This window comes from Ostrinia furnacalis, unplaced genomic scaffold, assembly GCF_004193835.3.
Source record: "Ostrinia furnacalis isolate ACB-3 unplaced genomic scaffold, ASM419383v2 OfSCF3022, whole genome shotgun sequence".
NCBI lineage: Eukaryota > Metazoa > Arthropoda > Insecta > Lepidoptera > Crambidae > Ostrinia > Ostrinia furnacalis.
In genome coordinates this window covers 38,249-58,199 of record NW_021133261.1, presented here as the reverse complement: position 1 = coordinate 58,199, position 19,951 = coordinate 38,249, and the positions used below count along the sequence as shown (strand labels likewise).

At 41.0% G+C, this 19,951-nt stretch overlaps 2 protein-coding genes across 2 annotated transcripts; one reads left to right on the top strand and one right to left on the bottom strand.

Moving 5' to 3' along the window:
- Positions 1-309: 309 nt before the first annotated feature.
- On the top strand, positions 310-4,465 carry LOC114357031 (putative defense protein 3). The gene is made up of 3 exons (XM_028310448.1): positions 310-705; positions 1,755-1,965; positions 4,104-4,465. Exons 1-3 carry the CDS (start codon positions 393-395, stop codon positions 4,192-4,194), a joined length of 615 nt encoding a protein of 204 aa, XP_028166249.1. The 5' UTR covers positions 310-392; the 3' UTR covers positions 4,195-4,465.
- Positions 4,466-4,467: 2 nt separating this feature from the next.
- On the bottom strand, positions 4,468-19,827 carry TBCD (tubulin folding cofactor D). The gene is made up of 18 exons (XM_028310449.1): positions 19,253-19,827; positions 19,015-19,174; positions 18,745-18,868; positions 18,124-18,374; positions 17,617-17,768; positions 16,636-16,843; positions 14,031-14,269; positions 12,030-12,299; positions 11,473-11,611; positions 10,921-11,103; positions 9,767-10,003; positions 9,021-9,296; positions 8,276-8,435; positions 7,414-7,666; positions 6,989-7,157; positions 6,764-6,903; positions 6,430-6,585; positions 4,468-4,800 (listed from the first exon to the last, which is right to left on the bottom strand). The coding sequence occupies exons 1-18, from the start codon at positions 19,610-19,612 to the stop codon at positions 4,675-4,677; spliced, it is 3,603 nt and encodes a 1,200-aa protein (XP_028166250.1). The 5' UTR covers positions 19,613-19,827; the 3' UTR covers positions 4,468-4,674.
- Between the last annotated feature and the right edge of the window lie 124 nt (positions 19,828-19,951).

Here is a 19,951-nt window from a genome sequence, read left to right as displayed (position 1 = left end):
GAGGGGGGTTTAAAGGTACCACTTTTCGGTTTTTCGCTTAATCCTCGGAAACTATGCGTCCTAGNTAGCAAATTGAATATGCTTTTTTTGGTTCAAAGTAGTCATGTCACTAGGACGCATAGTTTCCGAGGATTAAGCGAAAAACCGAAAAGTGGCACCTTTAAACCCCCCTCTCCCCGCCGGCTCAAGGGCTAAGGGCGGGGACTTTTGCTATGTTCACCTCCTAACTAGTCTAAATAAAGTCCTGAAGTCAGAAATTGTGTTCTACAGTTTTCCATCTATAATGCTTTATTGACTGGACTAGTAGTTACACATTTACGCAACATACACATACTGTTTCGGCATGCCTAAACCGCCGAGCAAACATTAATTGATCTGTCAACTCGTTTCAAATGTTGGTCCTTTCGAAGCGGGCTTACAAAAGCGAGCGGCGCCGCGGTCTCGCGCGCAGTCTACTATCGAGTGTATTAACAGTCGGTTACCAAAAATTACTTGATCTAAACAGTATGCTATCTAAATTGTTTGTGGTGTTAGTTCTGTGTTGGGGAGTGCAGAGTTTCCCGGATGGTGCGCCAGTGGACGCGTGCGTGAAGGATCGTCCTAACCAGCCGAACCACGGGCAGCATCGGTCGCAGCCGCTAACCACCCTGCCCTATAGGGTTGTGGCTTCTTCGTCGGCTTATGGACCTAACACTCCAATTACAGGTAAAAGTGGTTGATAACATACGGCTGAGATAATCCCTGATGCATCCACAACCGTTAAGGAATCTTCTCGTAAATAAATGTGAAGCATTATAGACTCCTTCTTCTACTAATCTAGATATTATCAATAGGAGTTTATTATTGAAACTTATTTAAAAGCTATACCCATAAGTTTATTGGAAGTATTGGAATAAAAATTCGCAACAGGGTACTTTACCTAATTAACTAAAAAAATACGAAGCTCTAACTAAAAAACCAAAGCCCGTATTGTCAAACGATGCTCGAAAATGTTATTATACAGGCTTGAAAATTTTCTTGAATGTTGATTCACACTTGAATGTTTGCTTTTCTTTTGCCAAGGAATGGATTTTTTAAAAAGAAAACTTACAGACGTACGGGTATTCCCTTATGTTTGTTCACGTGATCAACTCATTGATAAAAACACGCAATGAATGCCACAAGGCGAATCAAAGTTATCAATCGGTTCGAATCTTACTATGCTAACTGGACGCCATTGATAAAATCTGTAGCAACGAGTGCGTAATAGCAAAGCACATCCGCCCTTAGAGTGTATGTGGTCCACACAAGTTGTATTGCGCAAGCCCTACACTCATGGTATTGTAGGTCAGACAGCTTAAGCCAACTAGACCGGTTTAAGTATTGAACTGTCTGGTAAACAATATTGAATAAAAGTTATTTTTGTACTTAAAGGATGAATGAATCGAAGCAACCCTTCCTGTCCAGTCCCAGCTTCATTGTTATCGTTGTAAAACGCAACAAAAAGTATAAATTCTCACGCTTTTTACGTAAATATCTCTCAAGGTTATGGGGTGGCGAACTTAGAAGTATGTTTTGTAGTCGCAATTCAAGTTTTCTATCCATCTCTATAATTCAAAGCGATCTGCCGATATGGAAGACAAAGCCCCAAAAATATTTATGAGACGGTAGTGAGATGTCCTTCAGGCGTCCCAGAAGTTTGTTGATTTTGGAAATATCTAATTAAGTACTTTTACGTCTCATAATTATCTCATCTGAACCTTCGTCTATTCCAGTTACAATAGAAGGAGTGGAGCCTTTCAAAGGTTTCTTCATCCAAGCTAGATCCGTGGAAACTGACGAATGGCTGGGTTCATGGGAGCAGGCGCCAAATACTACCATTCATCCTGAGTGTGCAGCCATCACCCACGCTGACCCGCGGGAGAAGACCCGAGCGACCCTCGTATGGAAGGGACCAGCTAACTCGCAAGGCAGAGTGTACTTCACGTAAGTTCACTTTATTCATGAGTCAGTGAACATTATAATTAGACCACAGATATGAAAGGACTACTATCCAGTAGCTATTATGTGCGGGGGAGGAGCTCAACCCTTTCACGATCTGACTCTTTCGACTCAAGAGGTTCTTGGTACGATTCACATAGCGTAACATCACTACATTATGTGCAGGTGATCTTTTAGTAGAGTTTGGTTAGGGCGTTGCAACTTGGAATGCCCAAAACCCACAGGATAAAAGAAAATCAGTTATTGTTACCTGTGGTATTATTTTCGTGGTTCGAAAGGCAGATGCTATGATTTCCTCGACGAAAGTGTTTAATTTTGATTTTGGCTAATGGCTGCTAATGGGTTAAATTCAGTCAGACTTAATAAGGGCGTTGACCCGTGAGTCGCGTCTTAAAGTCTGTCATTAGCGCAACTCCTTTCACTCAAAGTATTGATGCAAGTTGTGCAAGGCAATTTAGCCGTCATGAGCACTTTACCTCGACCTTGGATGTGCTTCAGTTAATTACGTAATTTGAAGATGCATTGCTTTCTTTTTGCGCGTTTCTTCGGAGGAAAACCGTAGACAAAGCCGTAGACCAGTCAGCGACATGTGGGGCTTGTGTTCCGTGCATCTGAGGCTCAGCTACCTCCGGTGTCAGTGTGAAGTACTATTTTTGAGACACCCTGTATAGCATTATTTTACTGAGATATCCCCAACTTGAGCACGGACGCAGATCGTACAAAAAAATTGATTTTTAGCCACATATTTTTTCAGTTACGTCATGGAATAGAGTGCATTACCGCAGCAAAATTTTTATAAATGTTGTNTGATGGCCACAGGAACATCACTATACATGGACTCCCAGCAATAAAGTACGGTAACACGGTAATAATATCATACAGTATTGTAACTTCATATAAACCGACGAAACGCGAGTTTTCCTTCGAATTTCAAATCACGGGACGTGGCCGAGATCCAAAAGTTAGGGGTGTCGCGAATGTGCCGAACGGACGACGATGGCCTAGTGTTGAAAATGACTAAGGTGATTGAATTTGACTGACCGTCTTAAACGATCAAATTTGTCAAAAACTAGTTATTAACTGTCAGAAATGGTCATTTTCAGTCAGTTCGATTTGAAATGAAAATTATATTGTATAAAACCAGCTTTGGCCAACGACTTCGCCAGCCCGAAATTAAAGTAACAGGTCATTAAGTACTCATTATGATTAGTAGATTCAAAATTATTTTAGTATATTAAACTTTAAATAATCTATAGTTTTAAGGTTAATTTTGTATTTCTCTTGTAAGTGAATGTAATTCTTTTAGAGAAATAAATGTCTTAAACCATTAAACCATATTTTTTAAAATTAAATCTACTAATCACAAAACAACACGCATTATCCTATTCCATTCACAAAGTATTTTGTTTGTCTAAATAAAAAAAAAATTACAATCACAAAACTAGATAGAAATTCTTAGTAGACAGATGTAATTTGAATGGGTACTATAGGTGAGCAGCCCTATCGCATGTTGTCATACCGTGACGTACCGCGGGGCTGTTGACATTTATTTCAAAAATATGGCCGAGTTGGAATACTGTATAGATAGTATTACCGTGACGGTAATGCCTCGTACAGATTTTATCGGCAAAAATTATGGAACTTGATAGGTTTAGACCATGCCACGTACCAAAACGTCCGGAAGTTGTAATAGTATTATAGAATAAACGTTAAAAGACTTATTTATTTAATTTTTCAATGCTTAAGTGTCCATTAGAACGAAAGGGTGCTTAATGTATTAAAAAAAATAGAAAATAATTATGATGGGTTAATGTTTTTTGGCGGTTTTTTAGGCGGTTTCTGACAATGTCCTTGCTATTCGTGGACAAATTACTACGCAACAAAAGCTATCTATCCATGTATTTGGTTCCGGGATAGAACGACTTTCAAAAAAAAATCTGTTTTTTCCTAATAACTTTAAAACTATAATTTGAACGAATTTTGCTATTAGTGGACAAATTTCTGCTCACGATGGACTAATTATCTGCTATACTCTCGACTCTCTAAAGCACAACATTTATAAAAATTTTGCTGCGGTAATGCACTCCATGGAATATTAAAAAATGCTTTCAACTTTTTTGCAGGGGAACCGTTTTGAAGAACTACGGCACTTTCTGGGCGAATCTGATCGCAGAGGCGCCCCAGGAACCCGCCCAACTTCAGTTACTTGGCTGATGTGTTGTGGTGAATATTGGTTTAATAAGAGACTGTTGTCACTATGTGTACTCTGATTATAAGTATTGTACTAGTTTTTATTTATTAGAAATACAAGTGTTCTTGATTTTAAGTTTTAGATGTACAAATAAAAAGAAAGAGATTAGTATAAATAAGTTTTATTATGTAGAGTTAACATAAATGCTTTTCGCAGAGTTCATTTCATTGAATAAATACAAAAAATACATTATAGAGCTGTTAAAATATGTGGATATCTGTTAGTTGCATAAAGTAGCATACAAGGCTCCAGCCTTGACTGGACGCATTCACACGATTCTAGAGATTCGTTTCACGTTACGTCGTTATTACGAGTATTAAAATGCTCTAACATTCTGTGCGTTACACATAAAAAAATAATTTCAATAAGGCACTAAGCAGCAACTAAAACGTCGATTAGACATTTTGCGGGAAGGTTAAAGCCGTATGGTAATACATTTTCGATTACGATGGAGTCTTCTGTTTCATTACTGGCCTTTTGATGTTCATCAGATCGCAAAGGTCGTTTCTAATCGGCCTCAGTTCAGCTACGTCCTTTTCCCAGTCCGTTTCCGCGAGTATGGACATTATCTAGAACAAATAACTACTTTAGTATTTCTTACTAAAATAATATTCAATATGCAGTATACAATGAAGGTCATATTGAAGTACGTAAGAAATATGTCATACCTAGATGACTTATCTATTGAAACGATTTATTTATGAAACGGAGTTGAAACTAGAATAATCTACGGTCGGACGTTTTTACGAGCCTAAATATCTAGTTCACTTAAGTAAGTCCATTTACCTCTTTAAAATTGAATAACACAGTTATGTATTATTATAACGTTTTTATAATAAACTTAAAACGCCACGCGGAAACAAAAGTGTGACGATCATCAAATCGGCGCGTGACGAATGATTGTTTTGCTTTTGGTAGAGTTGGTCGTGAGTTCATAATGATGCTAGTCGTTAACGGTCACACTTCACACATAATTTAATTAGCTACTGTTATGTAACTGATGTCATGTGGACGATTATTACTGAATTATCAAAAAAAAGAAACAGATTGTGGTCACGTTTTGCCACAACAAGGATTAATTAAATTATTTATGTTATTTGTTATATTTCAAACCATTCCTGTAATTAGTAGTTGACTTTATTAGCCAAAAGATAAATTATGTAAATAAATTGATATAATTCTCCATAAACGGAATTTCCGATTTTTACTGTATCTCCAGATAACCGCTGGGATAGCCTACATTTTGATTACGCAATGCCAAATGCCTTTATCCGGATATCAGGCAATGACAATATGGATTCCCTATATTACGAGTATAAACTCTAAAACAATTTTAAAAACTATGACCGTTAAAACGGTTAAAACATTGTGAATGTGTTAATTGTAGGTGGAAACGGGACGGATGTCTCGAGCTGACCTAAGGACTTGCTGCTGACGCAATCACCCACATACATAATACAAATTAGACTCTAATGACTAGAGAATGCTACATAACTGACCTGCTCAATGTTGTCAGCAGCCACAAAGCGTCGATGTAGCTTCACTTAGCAGTCTGCGTAGTACCACAGGTAGTACCGGTATAAATGATGAGCTGACCTAACGATTTGATACTGACGGCACTGCCTACCTAAGGATACCTACATACTTAACATTTTATAACAACGCAGCTGACATGGTCGATGGCTCGATGCTGTCAGCGGGAAAGTAAAGACACCGCAGAGCATCACAACTTGACGTAGGGATTTGCTGCTGACGGAACCACCTACCTAAGAATACCTACAGATCAGATATAACTACGTAGCTGACCTGATCGATGTTGTCAGCGGGTGCGGAACACACGTCACCGTAGAGCGTCAGCGCCTCGTAGAGACGCGCGGCGGCACAGCGACGTACGTAGCGGTCCGCGTAGCACAGGTAGATCACTAGCTGACCGAGCGACTTGCTGCTGACGAAACCACCTACCTAAGAATACCTACAGATCAGATATAACTACGTAGCTGACCTGATCGACGTTGTCAGCGGGTGCGGAACACACGTCACCGTAGAGCGTCAGCGCCTCGTAGAGACGCGCGGCGGCACAGCGACGTACGTAGCGGTCCGCGTAGCACAGGTAGATCACTAGCTGACCGAGCGACTTGCTGCTGACGAAACCACCTACCTAAGAATACCTACACATCAGATATAACTACGTAGCTGACCTGATCGATGTTGTCAGCGGGCGCGGAACACACGTCGCCGTAGAGCGTCAGCGCCTCGTAGAGACGCGCGGCGGCGCAGCGACGTACGTAGCGGTCTGCGTAGCACAGATATATCACTAGCTGACCAAGCGACTTGCTGCTGACGGAACCGCCCACCTAAGGATTTACACACAATTTGAATTCAATTTATGGAAAAGATATTTTATTTTTTGCAAGCGGCGGGAGTGAGCATAGCCACGATTTAAAAATGTTCGCATCATTGAATAGCAATAATAATAGCTATTAAGATCCATTTAGCGTCTATAGCGGCTGCCAAATGGAGTAATAATAATACCTGAATAAGTTGACACAGAACGTTGATGGAATCCAACAGTTTGTAGATATTCTTTCCACCCCTAAGTTCTAATTGCAAGTATTTTAACACGTCCATTGCGAAAGTCGACTCTGGGTCTTCTAATATAGGGCCTATTGAACCTAAAATACCAAACACACATTACACTTTTCATCACTTCCAGGTTTCAAGTAGGTAAATAGTATAAAAGTATGAAGATTGTCGTACCTGAACTTAGCAGCCTATCTAAGAAATTAAATATAGGTCCAGTGATTCTCTTCACGTGCAAATTGTCAGCAAACACTTTTATGATTGTATCACAGATTGATTTCAACATAGCTTTGTTGTCATGTAGAGTATTTAGATATGCGTAGAGAGATTGTGTCGTGTGTTTTACCTGAAAAACAAAATAGATTTGTAACTTTAAATAAAACATTCTTTCATTTAATTTGTAACAAGGTAGGATATAGTCGAAAGATTTTGAAAATATTGTAATTTTGAATGGCAAAGTTTCTACAGATATAATAACTGACACCGTTTTTAAAACTATCTTCACTGCACGTGCTAGTGTTGTATTTTACAGATTGAACAAGAACAATGGGAGAAGAAAATAAATAATAATGAAATGTTTTCTAATCTACGAAATTACTTACCAAGCTTTCAGTCAACTCCCCTCCACTCACGATCAGGCCTTTGATGACGTTATACCTATACTCATCATATGTTAACAGCTGTACGAATCTCGGCATTGTGTGTCCGGGGAACAACCACAGTACTACGTTGGAGTTCTCGCTAGTAGCTTGTTCGGTTTCATCTTCGGGCTCTTTAGGTTTTAGCTCGACCTCCTCGGAGGGGAATATGCGCTTGAGTGCGTCGTGTTGCGGAATGTTTGTTATGATTGGGTCACTGCGAATAAATGTAGTTGGTGGAATATAAGTCCGTTTGGATATAAAGTTACGAACAGGCGTTAACTTTTTCACAAATCGTATCACAGTAATAAAAAAGACATCATCCATTTTGGTCCAAAATCAAAAGTGCCGGCCAAAAAATAAAAGTGCTGTATTCTGATAGAATACGTCCGCCTTAGCATTTATTACTATGGCACCAAAGCTGTAGCACCACTGTGCATCGTAGTATTTGAGTTCTAAAAATATATGAAACGACTGACTTTGATATCAAATACTACGACGCACAGTGGTGCTACAGCTTTGGTGTCATAGTAACAAATGCTAAGGCGGACGTATTCTGTCAGAATACAGCACTTTTTTTTGTTGGCCGGCACTTTTGATTTTGGACCAAAAATATATGAAACGTGGATGATGTCCTTTATCAATATTATTATGTTCATAACAGCCCGACCAAACTACCGGCTGACAAAGACTGGGGACCTTAAATGATTCTAATAAATAAATTAATTAAGGCATAAAATCGAAAAAGTAGGTAGCTCATATTGAGTTGGTGTGAATTTAAGTACTGTATGTAAGGTACCTTTACCTACAAAGGTTAAAGACTTACTTATAAATTAAAGAAGTAAAGATCCTCCCAGCGTGAGCCCTAGTCCTGTCGATTTTCTCAACCGCTTGCTGCGCTATTCCGCACATTATGTTCTTTATGATCTCTGGCGAGTTCAAGTGAGGCGCTTCTACGGCGCATTGGCGGCAGATCGATAACAAACCTTGAATAGGGGAAACTTATATTAGTTAAAATAAGAAGCAAACATTTAATAGAATGAATTTCATGCACGATAATTTTCGCCTAAATATGAAAGAAAGAAAAAAATAAGAAAAGAAAAAAGCTTATTTGTTATACAGTGTGTCCGGGCATGTAGTGATCAAACTTTAAGGGCGTAATCTGTGGACAATTTTATCGGTGAAAATACTTTNCTTCTACTATTAGATAATTTTATTGGCTATCGCATGATATAAAATATTTGCTTATTAATGTTTAGTTACCCACGCTATCACTTGTTTTTGAAGGAAGAGGTGAAAACTTAAAATTAAAAACTTAAATCCTTGTAAATATGCGAGAAATGGGTCAAGCCCCAAATTTAAAGTATTTTCACCGATAAAATTGTCCATAGATTACGCCCTTAAAGTTTGATCACTACATGCCCGGACACACTGTATAAAGTTAGACTGCATCAAGTAATTATAACTTCAACGTCATAAAAAAAGAGAAATGTAAAGGCTATTAGCAAAATTTTTCGTTTTTCAAGTACGAATTTCAAATTATTGATTATTTTATTTAAACTAAAACTTACCAGTCATACTGGCCTCCCTGACCCACGCGCCAATATCGCCCCTCATATCAATAGTATACTCTGCCAGACACTCCAAAAGCGCCCCAACAATCTGCCCGGCATATTTCTCCACGCCGCCCACTATGCCCTGCGTCTGACACACATCGGTTAAACCTGACACCGCGTCCCGACGACCTTCGGCCCACTTTTGTGTACCTTCAGTGACTCTGGTACACTCGATAAGGGAATGTATTATCAGTTCTTGATGCTCGGTGAGCACGAATTTTGGCAATGAACCTGCAAGAATTATTTTGTATATGAACTAAACTAAAGTATAAGTGAACAGATTTTAGTTTGTTTGTCTTTTGACGGGCAATATTTAATTTTGATAAGAAATAAATAGTGAAGGCCGCATACCACCTAACTACTGGACCACGCATCTGGCCAGCAACAAACTCACTTCTTCGTTTTTACAGTAAAAATGAGAAGACCTCAATGAGGGTTTTCGCGTATGAAAGATCCGCTAGATGGCAGGACGTGGATGTGGGGTCTGACTGCTGCGTGATTGGTAGATTTTGACATCTGTCAATGTCATGTCAAAAATAACCAATCATGCAGCATTTGGACCTCGCGTCTACGTATTGCCATCTGGCGGATTTTTCATACGCGAAAACCCTCATTGAAATATCTCTCGTAAGGTGTAGTGTTGTATTCGTTCTATAAAATTATAAGCGCGAAAATAAAGGGCGGGAAATCCGATTACCAACCTACAGCCCGAGAGAATCCCATCCTCAGCACAAGACCATTGACAGAAGAGCTTCTCAACTGCTCGCAGTACTTTTCGATCAGCTCCTTTCGCTTCTCCTTCGCAGTCTTGTCTCCGTACATGAGGTTGTCGTCACGCAAGTACTGGTCGAACACTAGAGGCAGCGCAATGATTGCCTTCTCGCGGATAGCTTGCACCTCGTGCGAGAGACACTCCTCGAGCAAGTTCAACCATTCGTCTGGAAATAATTAAATTTACATTTTTTGTGTAAGTGTAAACAGTTTTCATTTCTCCAAACCAGTTCCACACAGAACGTATGAAAAACTTTTTGAACTGAATCGGTCTTCGCAACATTTTTCATTGCTTTTCTATTCCTATTGGTCGTACGTGGCGTGATTTTATACGCCTAAAGTCTTCCTCGACAAATGGGCTATACAAAAATAAAACAAATTTTCAAATCGGACTATTAGTTCCTGTGATTAGCGCGTTCAACCAGAGAAACAAGCTCTTTAGTTTTACAATGTTAAAGCCTGGTCCGTGAGCACGTAGAATCCCGTCCAATGACCCCAAGCTCGCACTCACTGCGGGCGCCCGTCGCACAGTCGCGACAGCAACATAATTACGCGCGAGCGATAGGGATGGGTAGCTTGGGGTCATTGGACGGGATTCTACGTGCTCACGGACCAGGCTTTAGTTTAGTTTAAGTAAAACAAATTTCGTACAGAATGTATGAGCGGACGACTGGGGGACAGAATGCCCAATAATACACTACTTGTATGACCTATCCTTGAGCTCAAAATACTGGGCCTCAATAGGGATGTTTCCTGGGTCAAAAACCAAGAGTTTTAATTAGTCCGTCAGTTAACTTATCAAAAAATACTCTACACGTATTTTTCACTTTTTCAAAGTAATGAAAATTTAAAGAGATAAAGCGCCCCAAAGTTCATAAGAAGAGGCTCGGGACGTCAACGCTTGCTTAAAAATGCCGCACGTTGTGACGTCGTGCGCAACTTCAACGCACCATAACTATGTAATTATTTGTTAGATTGACAAATAAAAATATATTATGTGTCCAATATTTTTTTTATATTAAACATTACGGACTAAAAAATTTTTTTAGGCAACTAGCCTATTTTCTGAGTTCCCCGTAAGTACCTATGGTAGCAGAAGCGTGGTAGGGCGCGGCGGCTCGCGCGAGCGCGCTGATGCACTGACAGCAGGCCTGGCGCATGAGCTCGCCGCCCAGGCCTCGGAATTGCTGCCGCTGACGCAATCGCGTCACAAGCGAACGGACCGACTCCGATATGTCTTGGGATATCAGCGAATCTGCGGTCTTGCCTGAAATATAATAAAATTCAATTAAATGTTTTCGCATTCCTTAAGTCTGAAATACATAGCTGAGTAAGGCCTGGTTTCCATCGAAGCGGAGAGGATATTAGTTTCGAATAACCAATCAGATTTCCTTATTTCCGTGTCTCCTCTACGATCAGCTCAGGTTCTCATAAAACTCATTTTATCTTTGCAAGTACACTTTTAAAAAGCAGTATTAACCCTGCCACTGCTTCGGGACAATAAATGGGCCAGCGCTGAGACGAGGCAGCGCAAGAAACTCAGTCACTATTATCGGAAATCTGATTGTTCATTCAAAACACACTTCCTCTTATCTTCACTTTGATGGATATCGGGCCTCATTAGAAGTTTACATACCGTCGGACAAATTGAATTGCGACAGAGCGTAAATGACTTCCCCGATCGCAAGTATAGCGCCGTGACGCACATTCAAATCGATTGACTCAGTCTTCACGACGAGTTTTGGTAAGATTACCGTGGCCACATACTCAGGAATCTGAAGCAAATAGAAGAAATTATTACGAACCTCGACGAACATAAATTGTATGCAAAAAATATTTAAAAAAAAAACAGACAAACTTACTTTAGACATTTTCAAGTAAACAATGCAGTTCAAATCATAAATGAGGTGTTGTGGTGTATTAAAACTAATACACTTTTATTAATAAAAATAAACATAAAAAATGCCTAACCTAGCTAACGCTAAAAATAAAATGATAGATTGTCACTAGTGACAAATGTGACTTTTTTTTAGAAAAAGAATTTTGCTGATGGCCTGACAGAAAAGTTTTTATGCAGAAATAAAAAGATTAATCAAGGAACATTTTAAGCTTATTGGTAAAGCTAAGTTCAGATGTGTGTAACGATTTACATTCGATTTACGTTCGCGTATAAATATTATAATGACGAAATACCTTGAAAGTGAGTTTATTTAGCGCCTTAGCCGCTATCTCCCTGATCGCACAGTCCCAATGTTCGACTTTCAAGTCGACCAGGTGATCCACTAGCGGCTGTGTGTACTCAGGATAGGATGCTACCGTCGGTGCGATGACCAAGTACGCGTTGTTTCTAGGCCCAACAGATTGGAAGTCAGCGGTGATTAGAACGTCTATTCCGTGGGGGAACATTCCGTGACGACCGACGTTCTCTTGGTAGGCCGCTGAGGCAGCACGGCGACAGTTTATCTGATAAGAGAACAAAGTGTACTTGCAGCGTTGTTCTCACATTTTCTAACATGAAATGTCATTGAATAGAAACTTAATGCCTTAGGATATTCTTCCCCCGATATGCTTGCAAGGTACAAAATTAAATATTAGGGCTACATAAGGCACTTTTTTTCTCTATTTTCATGATTACTGTGCCATAAGAATGTAGACTTTCAATAATTGACCATAATAACAACTGACCGACTTGCAAAATATGAGATAAAATTGTGAAACCTCTGGCTTTGTCAGCAATCATATTGTCCACTTGTTAATAGCCTGATTGAGAACGAATCAATCAGATAAAAATACAACTAGATTTTACAGTTCCAAAATAAAGATATCTGGCAACTGGCAGATCTAATTACAACTGTCTACAGCATTTTTGCGCACGGATTATGCAAAGCTTATTTTTATTGCTTTAAGAGCGTTTACGTCTAGCGTGGCATGTCAAGTTTAGGTAATTTCGATTCTAGTTTTATTCACACTAAAATAATTATGACTGTGTGCGTGTTCTCACGCTCTATAGTCAAACCAAAATACTTTGATCCACCATCGTAAAAGTGTGCTAGGCTGTCAAGTGACAGCTCAAGGAAACTGTAAAATCTTCAAATCTTCCAACACCGACTCCATAATTATAAATAATGGTATACATTAGTCCTAATCAATAATTTATAATAAATACGTAAATTCTTTATCAAATAGTAAATTATCAAAGGTTTTTTACTATTTTGAGAATAAAATATTCTCAGCCTATGTTCAGCAGAAAAAAATTGAATTTTAATGGTGAGAGATTTTTTCAAATCGGTTCTATTTAAAACAAACTTTTCCTGTTTACTATTCTTTTTTTATCCGGAAAATGCATAACATTTCATACCCACCAGCTGCGGGGGCAGCTAGTGGGTTATGTGGGGTTCTTCCTACCAGAAGGAGGGTAGCCCCTACACCCACTAAAAACCTGACTGTTTCTGCCATGATCCATATTATGAGTGATATGAGGGAACGCGGGACATCGCCATTGGCAGTTGCCTGTAGCNCGCCAAACGGCGTAAACGCTCTTAATACCTAGAAATAAGAATAACAACAAAAAAAATTCTGAATTTGCTTTTATGTGTAAAAAATAGAAAAATTCATATCAATGAATGTATGAAACATGAACATAGAGATGATTTTATTTGTTGCCAAATATTTTTTTTTATTTCTTTCTTTCATTCTTTCTAATTATTAAAACACACCAAACATCCATTTAAGATTCATTCTCACAAGAGAAAATTTAAAATAGAGTCCAAATATTTATTAAAAATGAAAAGTTCTAATTTCCTGTCATGTTCCATAGAAGATTTTTCTCATAAAAATTTAACCCTATCATGCTTACAGTTTACTGGTCTTGGTAACGTCGTCTCTTAAATCCCACTATATTTTGATGAAAGCGTGCCTCTTGTTCTTGCGAATAAGCCTCCATAATTATCTATAAAATATCCCAATTAGAATGTGATGTGCATCTTTAGAGACATTCTACTATGAAGATGGAAAATTCAAATCGCTATAACTCTTTAAAAAGCAAATATTTTCGATTTGTAATCGCACTTTTTTATATAAATTTGCTTATATAATCAGAATATAATAAGTAAAATCCATGCGCAAAAAAAAATTTTTTTTTGTTGACCGGTGTTATCTATCAGGGAGTTAATCAGCAAGTGCCGTAAAACGTACCTCTCTATCAAAACACGCGGTAGCAATAAGCGCGTTAGCCAACGTAGTCGCATGGGGTGCCAACGCGAGCGCGTCATAGGCCCGTGCGAAGGCCCACGCGGCGTGACACGCGGAGTCCCGCGCCGCGCGCCCGCCGCCGCCGCTGCCGCAAGACGCCCGCGGCTCGTCCCGCGCTAGTGCCGCCACTACTGCGGATATTCCCGCGCCTACTTGCTGCGGGGTCAGCAGGCCGCGCCGAGCTGTAGTAAAAGGTTAAGTATTGGGCGGTGTGTGAATAGGGGCGGAGCTAGAAATGGGGGCGGAGCTTGGAGCTACTTCGCTCTCTCATTCAGTTCAATACGTCTTCAGCGGTTTCTTTTCTAATTAAAACAAGACGCTCGCGGCTCGTCCCGCGCTAGTGCCGCCACTACTGCGGATATTCCCGCGCCTACTTGCTGCGGGGTCAGCAGGCCGCGCCGAGCTGTAGTAAAAGGTTAAGTATTGGGCGGTGTGTGAATAGGGGCGGGGCTAGAAATGGGGGCGGAGCTTGAAGCTCATTCAGTTCAATACGTCTTCAGTGGTTTCTTTTCTAATTAAAACAAGACGCTCGCGGCTCGTCCCGCGCTAGTGCCGCCACTACTGCGGATATGCCCGCGCCTACTTGCTGCGGAGTTAGCAGGCCGCGCCGAGCTGTGGGTGAGAGGTGAGGTTTATACCTTACCGCCTTATGGCGGAGTGTGAATAGGGGCGGGGCTAGAAATGGGGGCGGAACTTGAAGCTACATCGCTCTCTCATTCAATTCAATAAGTCTTCAGTGGTCCAATGACCCCAAGTTACCCATCCTTATCGCTCGCGCGTAATTATATTGCTGTCGCCACTGTGCGACGGGCACTCGCAGTGAGTGTGCGAGTGCAATAAGGATGGGTAGCTTGGGGTCATTGGACAAAATTCTACGTGCTCACGGACGAGGCTTTAATTAAAACAAGACGCCCGCGGCTCGTCCCGCGCCAGTGCAGCCACTACTGCGGATATTCCCGCGCCTACTTGCTGCGGGGTCAGCAGGCCGCGCCGAGCTGTAGTAAGAGGTGAAGTATTAGGCGGGGTGTGAATAGGGGCGGGGCTAGAAATGGGGGCGGAGCTTGAAGCTCATTCAGTTCAATACGTCTTCAGTGGTTTCTTTTCTAATTAAAACAAGACGCTCGCGGCTCGTCCCGCGCTAGTGCCGCCACTACTGCGGATATGCCCGCGCCTACTTGCTGCGGAGTTAGCAGGCCGCGCCGAGCTGTGGGTGAGAGGTGAGGTTTATACCTTACCGCCTTATGGCGGAGTGTGAATAGGGGCGGGGCTAGAAATGGGGGCGGAACTTGAAGCTACATCGCTCTCTCATTCAATTCAATAAGTCTTCAGTGGTCCAATGACCCCAAGTTACCCATCCTTATCGCTCGCGCGTAATTATATTGCTGTCGCCACTGTGCGACGGGCACTCGCAGTGAGTGTGCGAGCGCAACAGCAACATAATTACGCGCGAGCAATAAGGATGGGTAGCTTGGGGTCATTGGACAAAATTCTACGTGCTCACGGACGAGGCTTTAATTAAATCAAGATGCCCGCGGCTCGTCCCGCGCCAGTGCGGCCACTACTGCGGATATTCCCGCGCCTACTTGCTGCGGGGTCAGCAGGCCGCGCCGAGCTGCGGATGAGAGATGAGGTTTATACCTTACCGCCTTATGGCGGAGTGTGAATAGGGGCGGGGCTAGAAATGGGGGCGGAGCTTGAAGCTACATCGCTCTCTCATTCAATTCAATAAGTCTTCAGCGGTTTCTTTTCTAAAGCCTGGTCCGTGAGCACGTAGAATTTTGTCCAATGACCCCAAGCTACCCATCCTTATTGCTCGCGCGTAATTATGTTGCTGTCGCGCTCGCACACTCACTGCGAGCGCCCGTCGCACAGTGGCGACAGCAGCTTGGGGTCATTGGACAAAATTCTACGTGCTCACGGACGAGGCTTTAATTAAATCAAGACGCCCGCGGCTCGTCCCGCGCCAGTGCGGCCACTACTGCGGATATGCCCGCGCCTACTTGCTGCGGGGTTAGCAGCCCGCGCCGAGCTGTGGTGAGAAATGAGATATAAAGGCGAAGTGTAAATAGGGGCTAGAATATGGGCGGGGCTAGAGATGGGGGCGGAGCCCAAGCTCCGCCCCCATCTCTAGCGATCAGAGCGATAAGAGGTCTTGAGAGAGCGTTGTAGCTCCAAAGCTACAACGCTCTCTCATTTAGTTCAATACGTCTTCAGCGGTTTCTTTTCTTATTAAAATATATGATGATATCAAGTGATTTTATGGTGGTAAAGGACCAGTAACGTTTAGCTAAAGTCAAACATTGCAGACGAGTTGCATTGCATAATCAAATGTCGTTAAGTCTTCGACGAAAGTCACTCAGCAGAAATATTGCGACACCAAACATTACTTAACCTTTTCTTTATTTTTTTCTAGTGTTTATAACATCAATTCAACCGACCACGAAATGATAAATCCTTATAAAAACAAAGTTCAAGTTCAATTAATTTATAGTCCCACAAACAATAGGGTGCAGAGAAGGAGCTAGAATTGTAAATTAATTTATCTCACCTAGCTCAGCAAGCGCCATGCACCCGCCGTGCCAAGCAGCCTCTCGCTCATTCTCCGCGAACAACCCTAGCACGCACTCGCACACATCGGCCGCTGCTAACGCGGGTAGTCGCGCGCCGATGCGGCCCACGCCTTTGGCCGCCGACCACCGGACCACTGTGTCGTCGTCGCGAAGGGAACATAGAAGGAGCTCCACTACGTCTTCCACCTGAAGGATAACAACAAAGTCGTAAGCACTGGGAGCATAGAATCAGCGTGACTGCATTTACACCGATATAATATGAAACTAGCTTTCCGCCCGCGGCTTCGCCCGCGTGGAATTTTGTCTGTCACAGAAAAACTTTATCGCGCGCGTCCCTGTTTCAAAAACCGGGATAAAAACTATCCTATGTTCTTTCCCGGGACTCAAACTATCTCTATGCCAAATTTCATCAAAATCGGTTGCGAGGTTTAAGCGGGAAAGCGTAACAGACAGACAGACAGACAGACAGAGTTACTTTCGCATTTATAATATTAGTTGGGAAGTTGGGATAGTAGCTAGTATTTTACAGTCAAAAGGTCTCGGAAAGAGCCTGGATGCGGGCAGCGCAGGACCGTGCATTGTGGAAAACCTTGGAGGAGGCCTTTGTCCAGCAGTGGACGTTATTTGGCTGAAACGAACGAACGAACGATTTTACAGTGCTGCTCGCATCCAGGTACTTCCCACGGCCTTCACCAGGTCGTCTGTTTACCTAGTCAGGGGGCGTTATGAAAATCCTTGGGGGAGACCTTTGTCCAGCAGTGGACAGTTGTTTTTCTTATAACTGGATGAAGTTAGACACTGTCCAGTCATAGAACCTGATTTTTTTTAGATTTGAGTTTTGATATTGTAATGTAAATAACTTTCAGTTCCAAGTTTGTTTATTTACAAGTATAGAACATTGGATGCTTAATTTCTATAGAAAAATTTTACAGGTTAGATTAGTAACTAAAATTAAGTACCTCTTGAGGAATATCCTGGTCGTCATCATCAGGGGGCGCGGTGATCGGCTCAGTGTCGCCGGCAGCTGCCACTCCGCCCAACGTCACGGCCAGCGAGCGGGAACCTCGTGTGTAGCGCCAAGACGCCACACGGGGCCGTAGGAATGTTAGACCTGATTTTAAATGCACTTACTCTTAGGCCTGGTTCAGACACAGTGAAAATCGCACAATTGCTGGGCAATACTCGTACATTTGCATCAAACCGTAACCACACAGTAATGGCTTCAGTACACAGAAAAAGCGCGATTATCGCATGTGTCTGAACTAGGCCTTAAAGTCACTTTTTCATCTTCAAAACTTGCCCAGTCCCTCAACTAAACACAGAATACATAAGCAGAAAGTATTTGAACTTTACATATTTCTTATATATTATTGCATAGCCAGCATTGATTCCATAATCTTTTACTTGTGATAAGTCTTCTGGATTAAATTTTATATTATTTTTATCAGATAAAAAGCTTGACTTACCTATTCTTTGCACAATTTTGACTCCATATTTTCTGACAAGCATAGCATTATGTTGCTTGTAGTTTTGAGTTGTTACCCACTCAAGTAGTTTACTTGCGAATGGCAGAAGGTCATCCCTCTTGCCATGTTTGAGCACAGCTGCCACGGCAGCCAGGACTCCATAATGAATGGTCTCCTCCTCTTTCAAATTGGAATGCAACTCACAGGCCCAGTCAAAAAATGCACCCATATACAACTCCTTTACATCTGACCTGTAACAAAATAGATTGGTAAAATAATACTACTGCTATGGTTCTTGCAACTCGAGTGAGCTATACTTGTGTGTATGTGTATATGCAAAACAAACAGTAGCGAGCCACCACACATGTAAGTAAAGCTCACTCGCCTACATGAATTGCAACAACTATACTTATAGGGCACATTCATCAACAGAGAAAAAAAAATGTCACAAAGGTCACCCACTCAGTATCAACCTGGCATGTGTACTGCCAAGACACTGACTTTCAGTGGGTGCCTTGTTTGTATGCTGGTAAAGTTTAATATTGTACATTATTATGCAATGCAATAAATGATTTGATTTGATTTGATTTTATTTATCTGAGTGCCTATGAGTTATTTTACCTTATAAGAAACTTAGAAGCTAAATAAGCACTGGCTTCAGCACATGAATCTCTGCTTAGGGCATAAGTCTTGCATATGTTAAAAATCCTTTCCATTACTGTAAGTTTTTTGGATGTTCCTGCATCTGTAAAAGATGTATAAAATTAAAACAATAAATTGGTAATACACAGTAAAACTTCAATATAGTGAAAATTACACATAGCAGATTCTAGATAAAAACATTGTTTATTTTCAAAAGTACATAAATATAAACATAGGAATGTCACATACCAGGCTGTCCAGGAGCAAATCCATCTAGTCTGCTCATGTGGAATGGGATGATAACCACAATAGAGAGCCATAGCAGGAGCACAAATCTGCTCCGCCAAGTCTCTTTGTCGTTTGGATCTTGCGCCTCCAAGTATGTCAATACTGTTAGCAAGTCTGAAACCTAAGATCTCAAATGTAGTCCATCACTTTAAGCTAAACTACACCAAAACTAATGTTAAAGATGAATAATATTACTCACCTCATGAGGCAAATGTCTAATCACCACTTTATATCCTCTAACTCTTATAATCTGGTACATATAGTTAAAAGTCGCATGTTTCAGCTCAAACGGAGAGTCTTTATCTTTGATCAGTTCCAAAAACTTGCCCAAAATCTTATCCAAGTGGGGATCAAGTAGATGGGGCTGTTCATAATACTGTTTCAGTATAGTGTACAATTTATCGTATTCCACTTCTACTGCTGGCGTATTATAGATATTTTTCAGATTATCTATCATGTTTATTACATCTTCTACTTCGGAAAAGTGCTCTAGAGCACACCCGAGACCAATATTATCACATTCGTCATCCCGGTTCATGTCGGCATCTAGCCCGACCATTTTGACGATTATTTCCTCTTATCCACGCCAGGAATTATTATAGGAAATTCAAAACACCTTTATTTATGAGTAAAAGATTAACCGTACTCAAGAAAGCATGCAAAAATAGCTTGTGAAAGACTTTTTAACAGAAAACAAAGAATAAATCTGAGTGGAAACCACACAAACAAAATTCTTTTTTTGACAGTGACAACTGACAGTAATGACCGAATGACAAGACAAATGACATTCTGTACTGGGGGTCTATTCTAATATCTCATACATGGTCCTAGAATATCACTTAGTATTGTTATCTGTGACTGTGATATTACATAAAATACTTCGTTCCATATAATAGTA

What these genes read in the sequence shown, in the direction of transcription:
- TBCD (XM_028310449.1), bottom strand. Translation starts at nt 19,612, where the DNA reads ATGGTCGGGCTAGATGCCGACATGAACCGGGATGACGAATGTGATAAT. An exon ending in ATTTGCTCCTGGACAGCCTG is followed by an intron (nt 18,869 to 19,014) that starts GTATGTGACATT and finishes CATCTTTTACAG; the next exon opens with ATGCAGGAACATCCAAAAAA. An exon ending in CCACGCTTCTGCTACCATAG is followed by an intron (nt 10,004 to 10,920) that starts GTACTTACGGGG and finishes AATTATTTCCAG; the next exon opens with ACGAATGGTTGAACTTGCTC.
- LOC114357031 (XM_028310448.1), top strand. Translation starts at nt 393, where the DNA reads ATGTTGGTCCTTTCGAAGCGGGCTTACAAAAGCGAGCGGCGCCGCGGT. An exon ending in ACCTAACACTCCAATTACAG is followed by an intron (nt 706 to 1,754) that starts GTAAAAGTGGTT and finishes CGTCTATTCCAG; the next exon opens with TTACAATAGAAGGAGTGGAG. An exon ending in CAAGGCAGAGTGTACTTCAC is followed by an intron (nt 1,966 to 4,103) that starts GTAAGTTCACTT and finishes ACTTTTTTGCAG; the next exon opens with GGGAACCGTTTTGAAGAACT.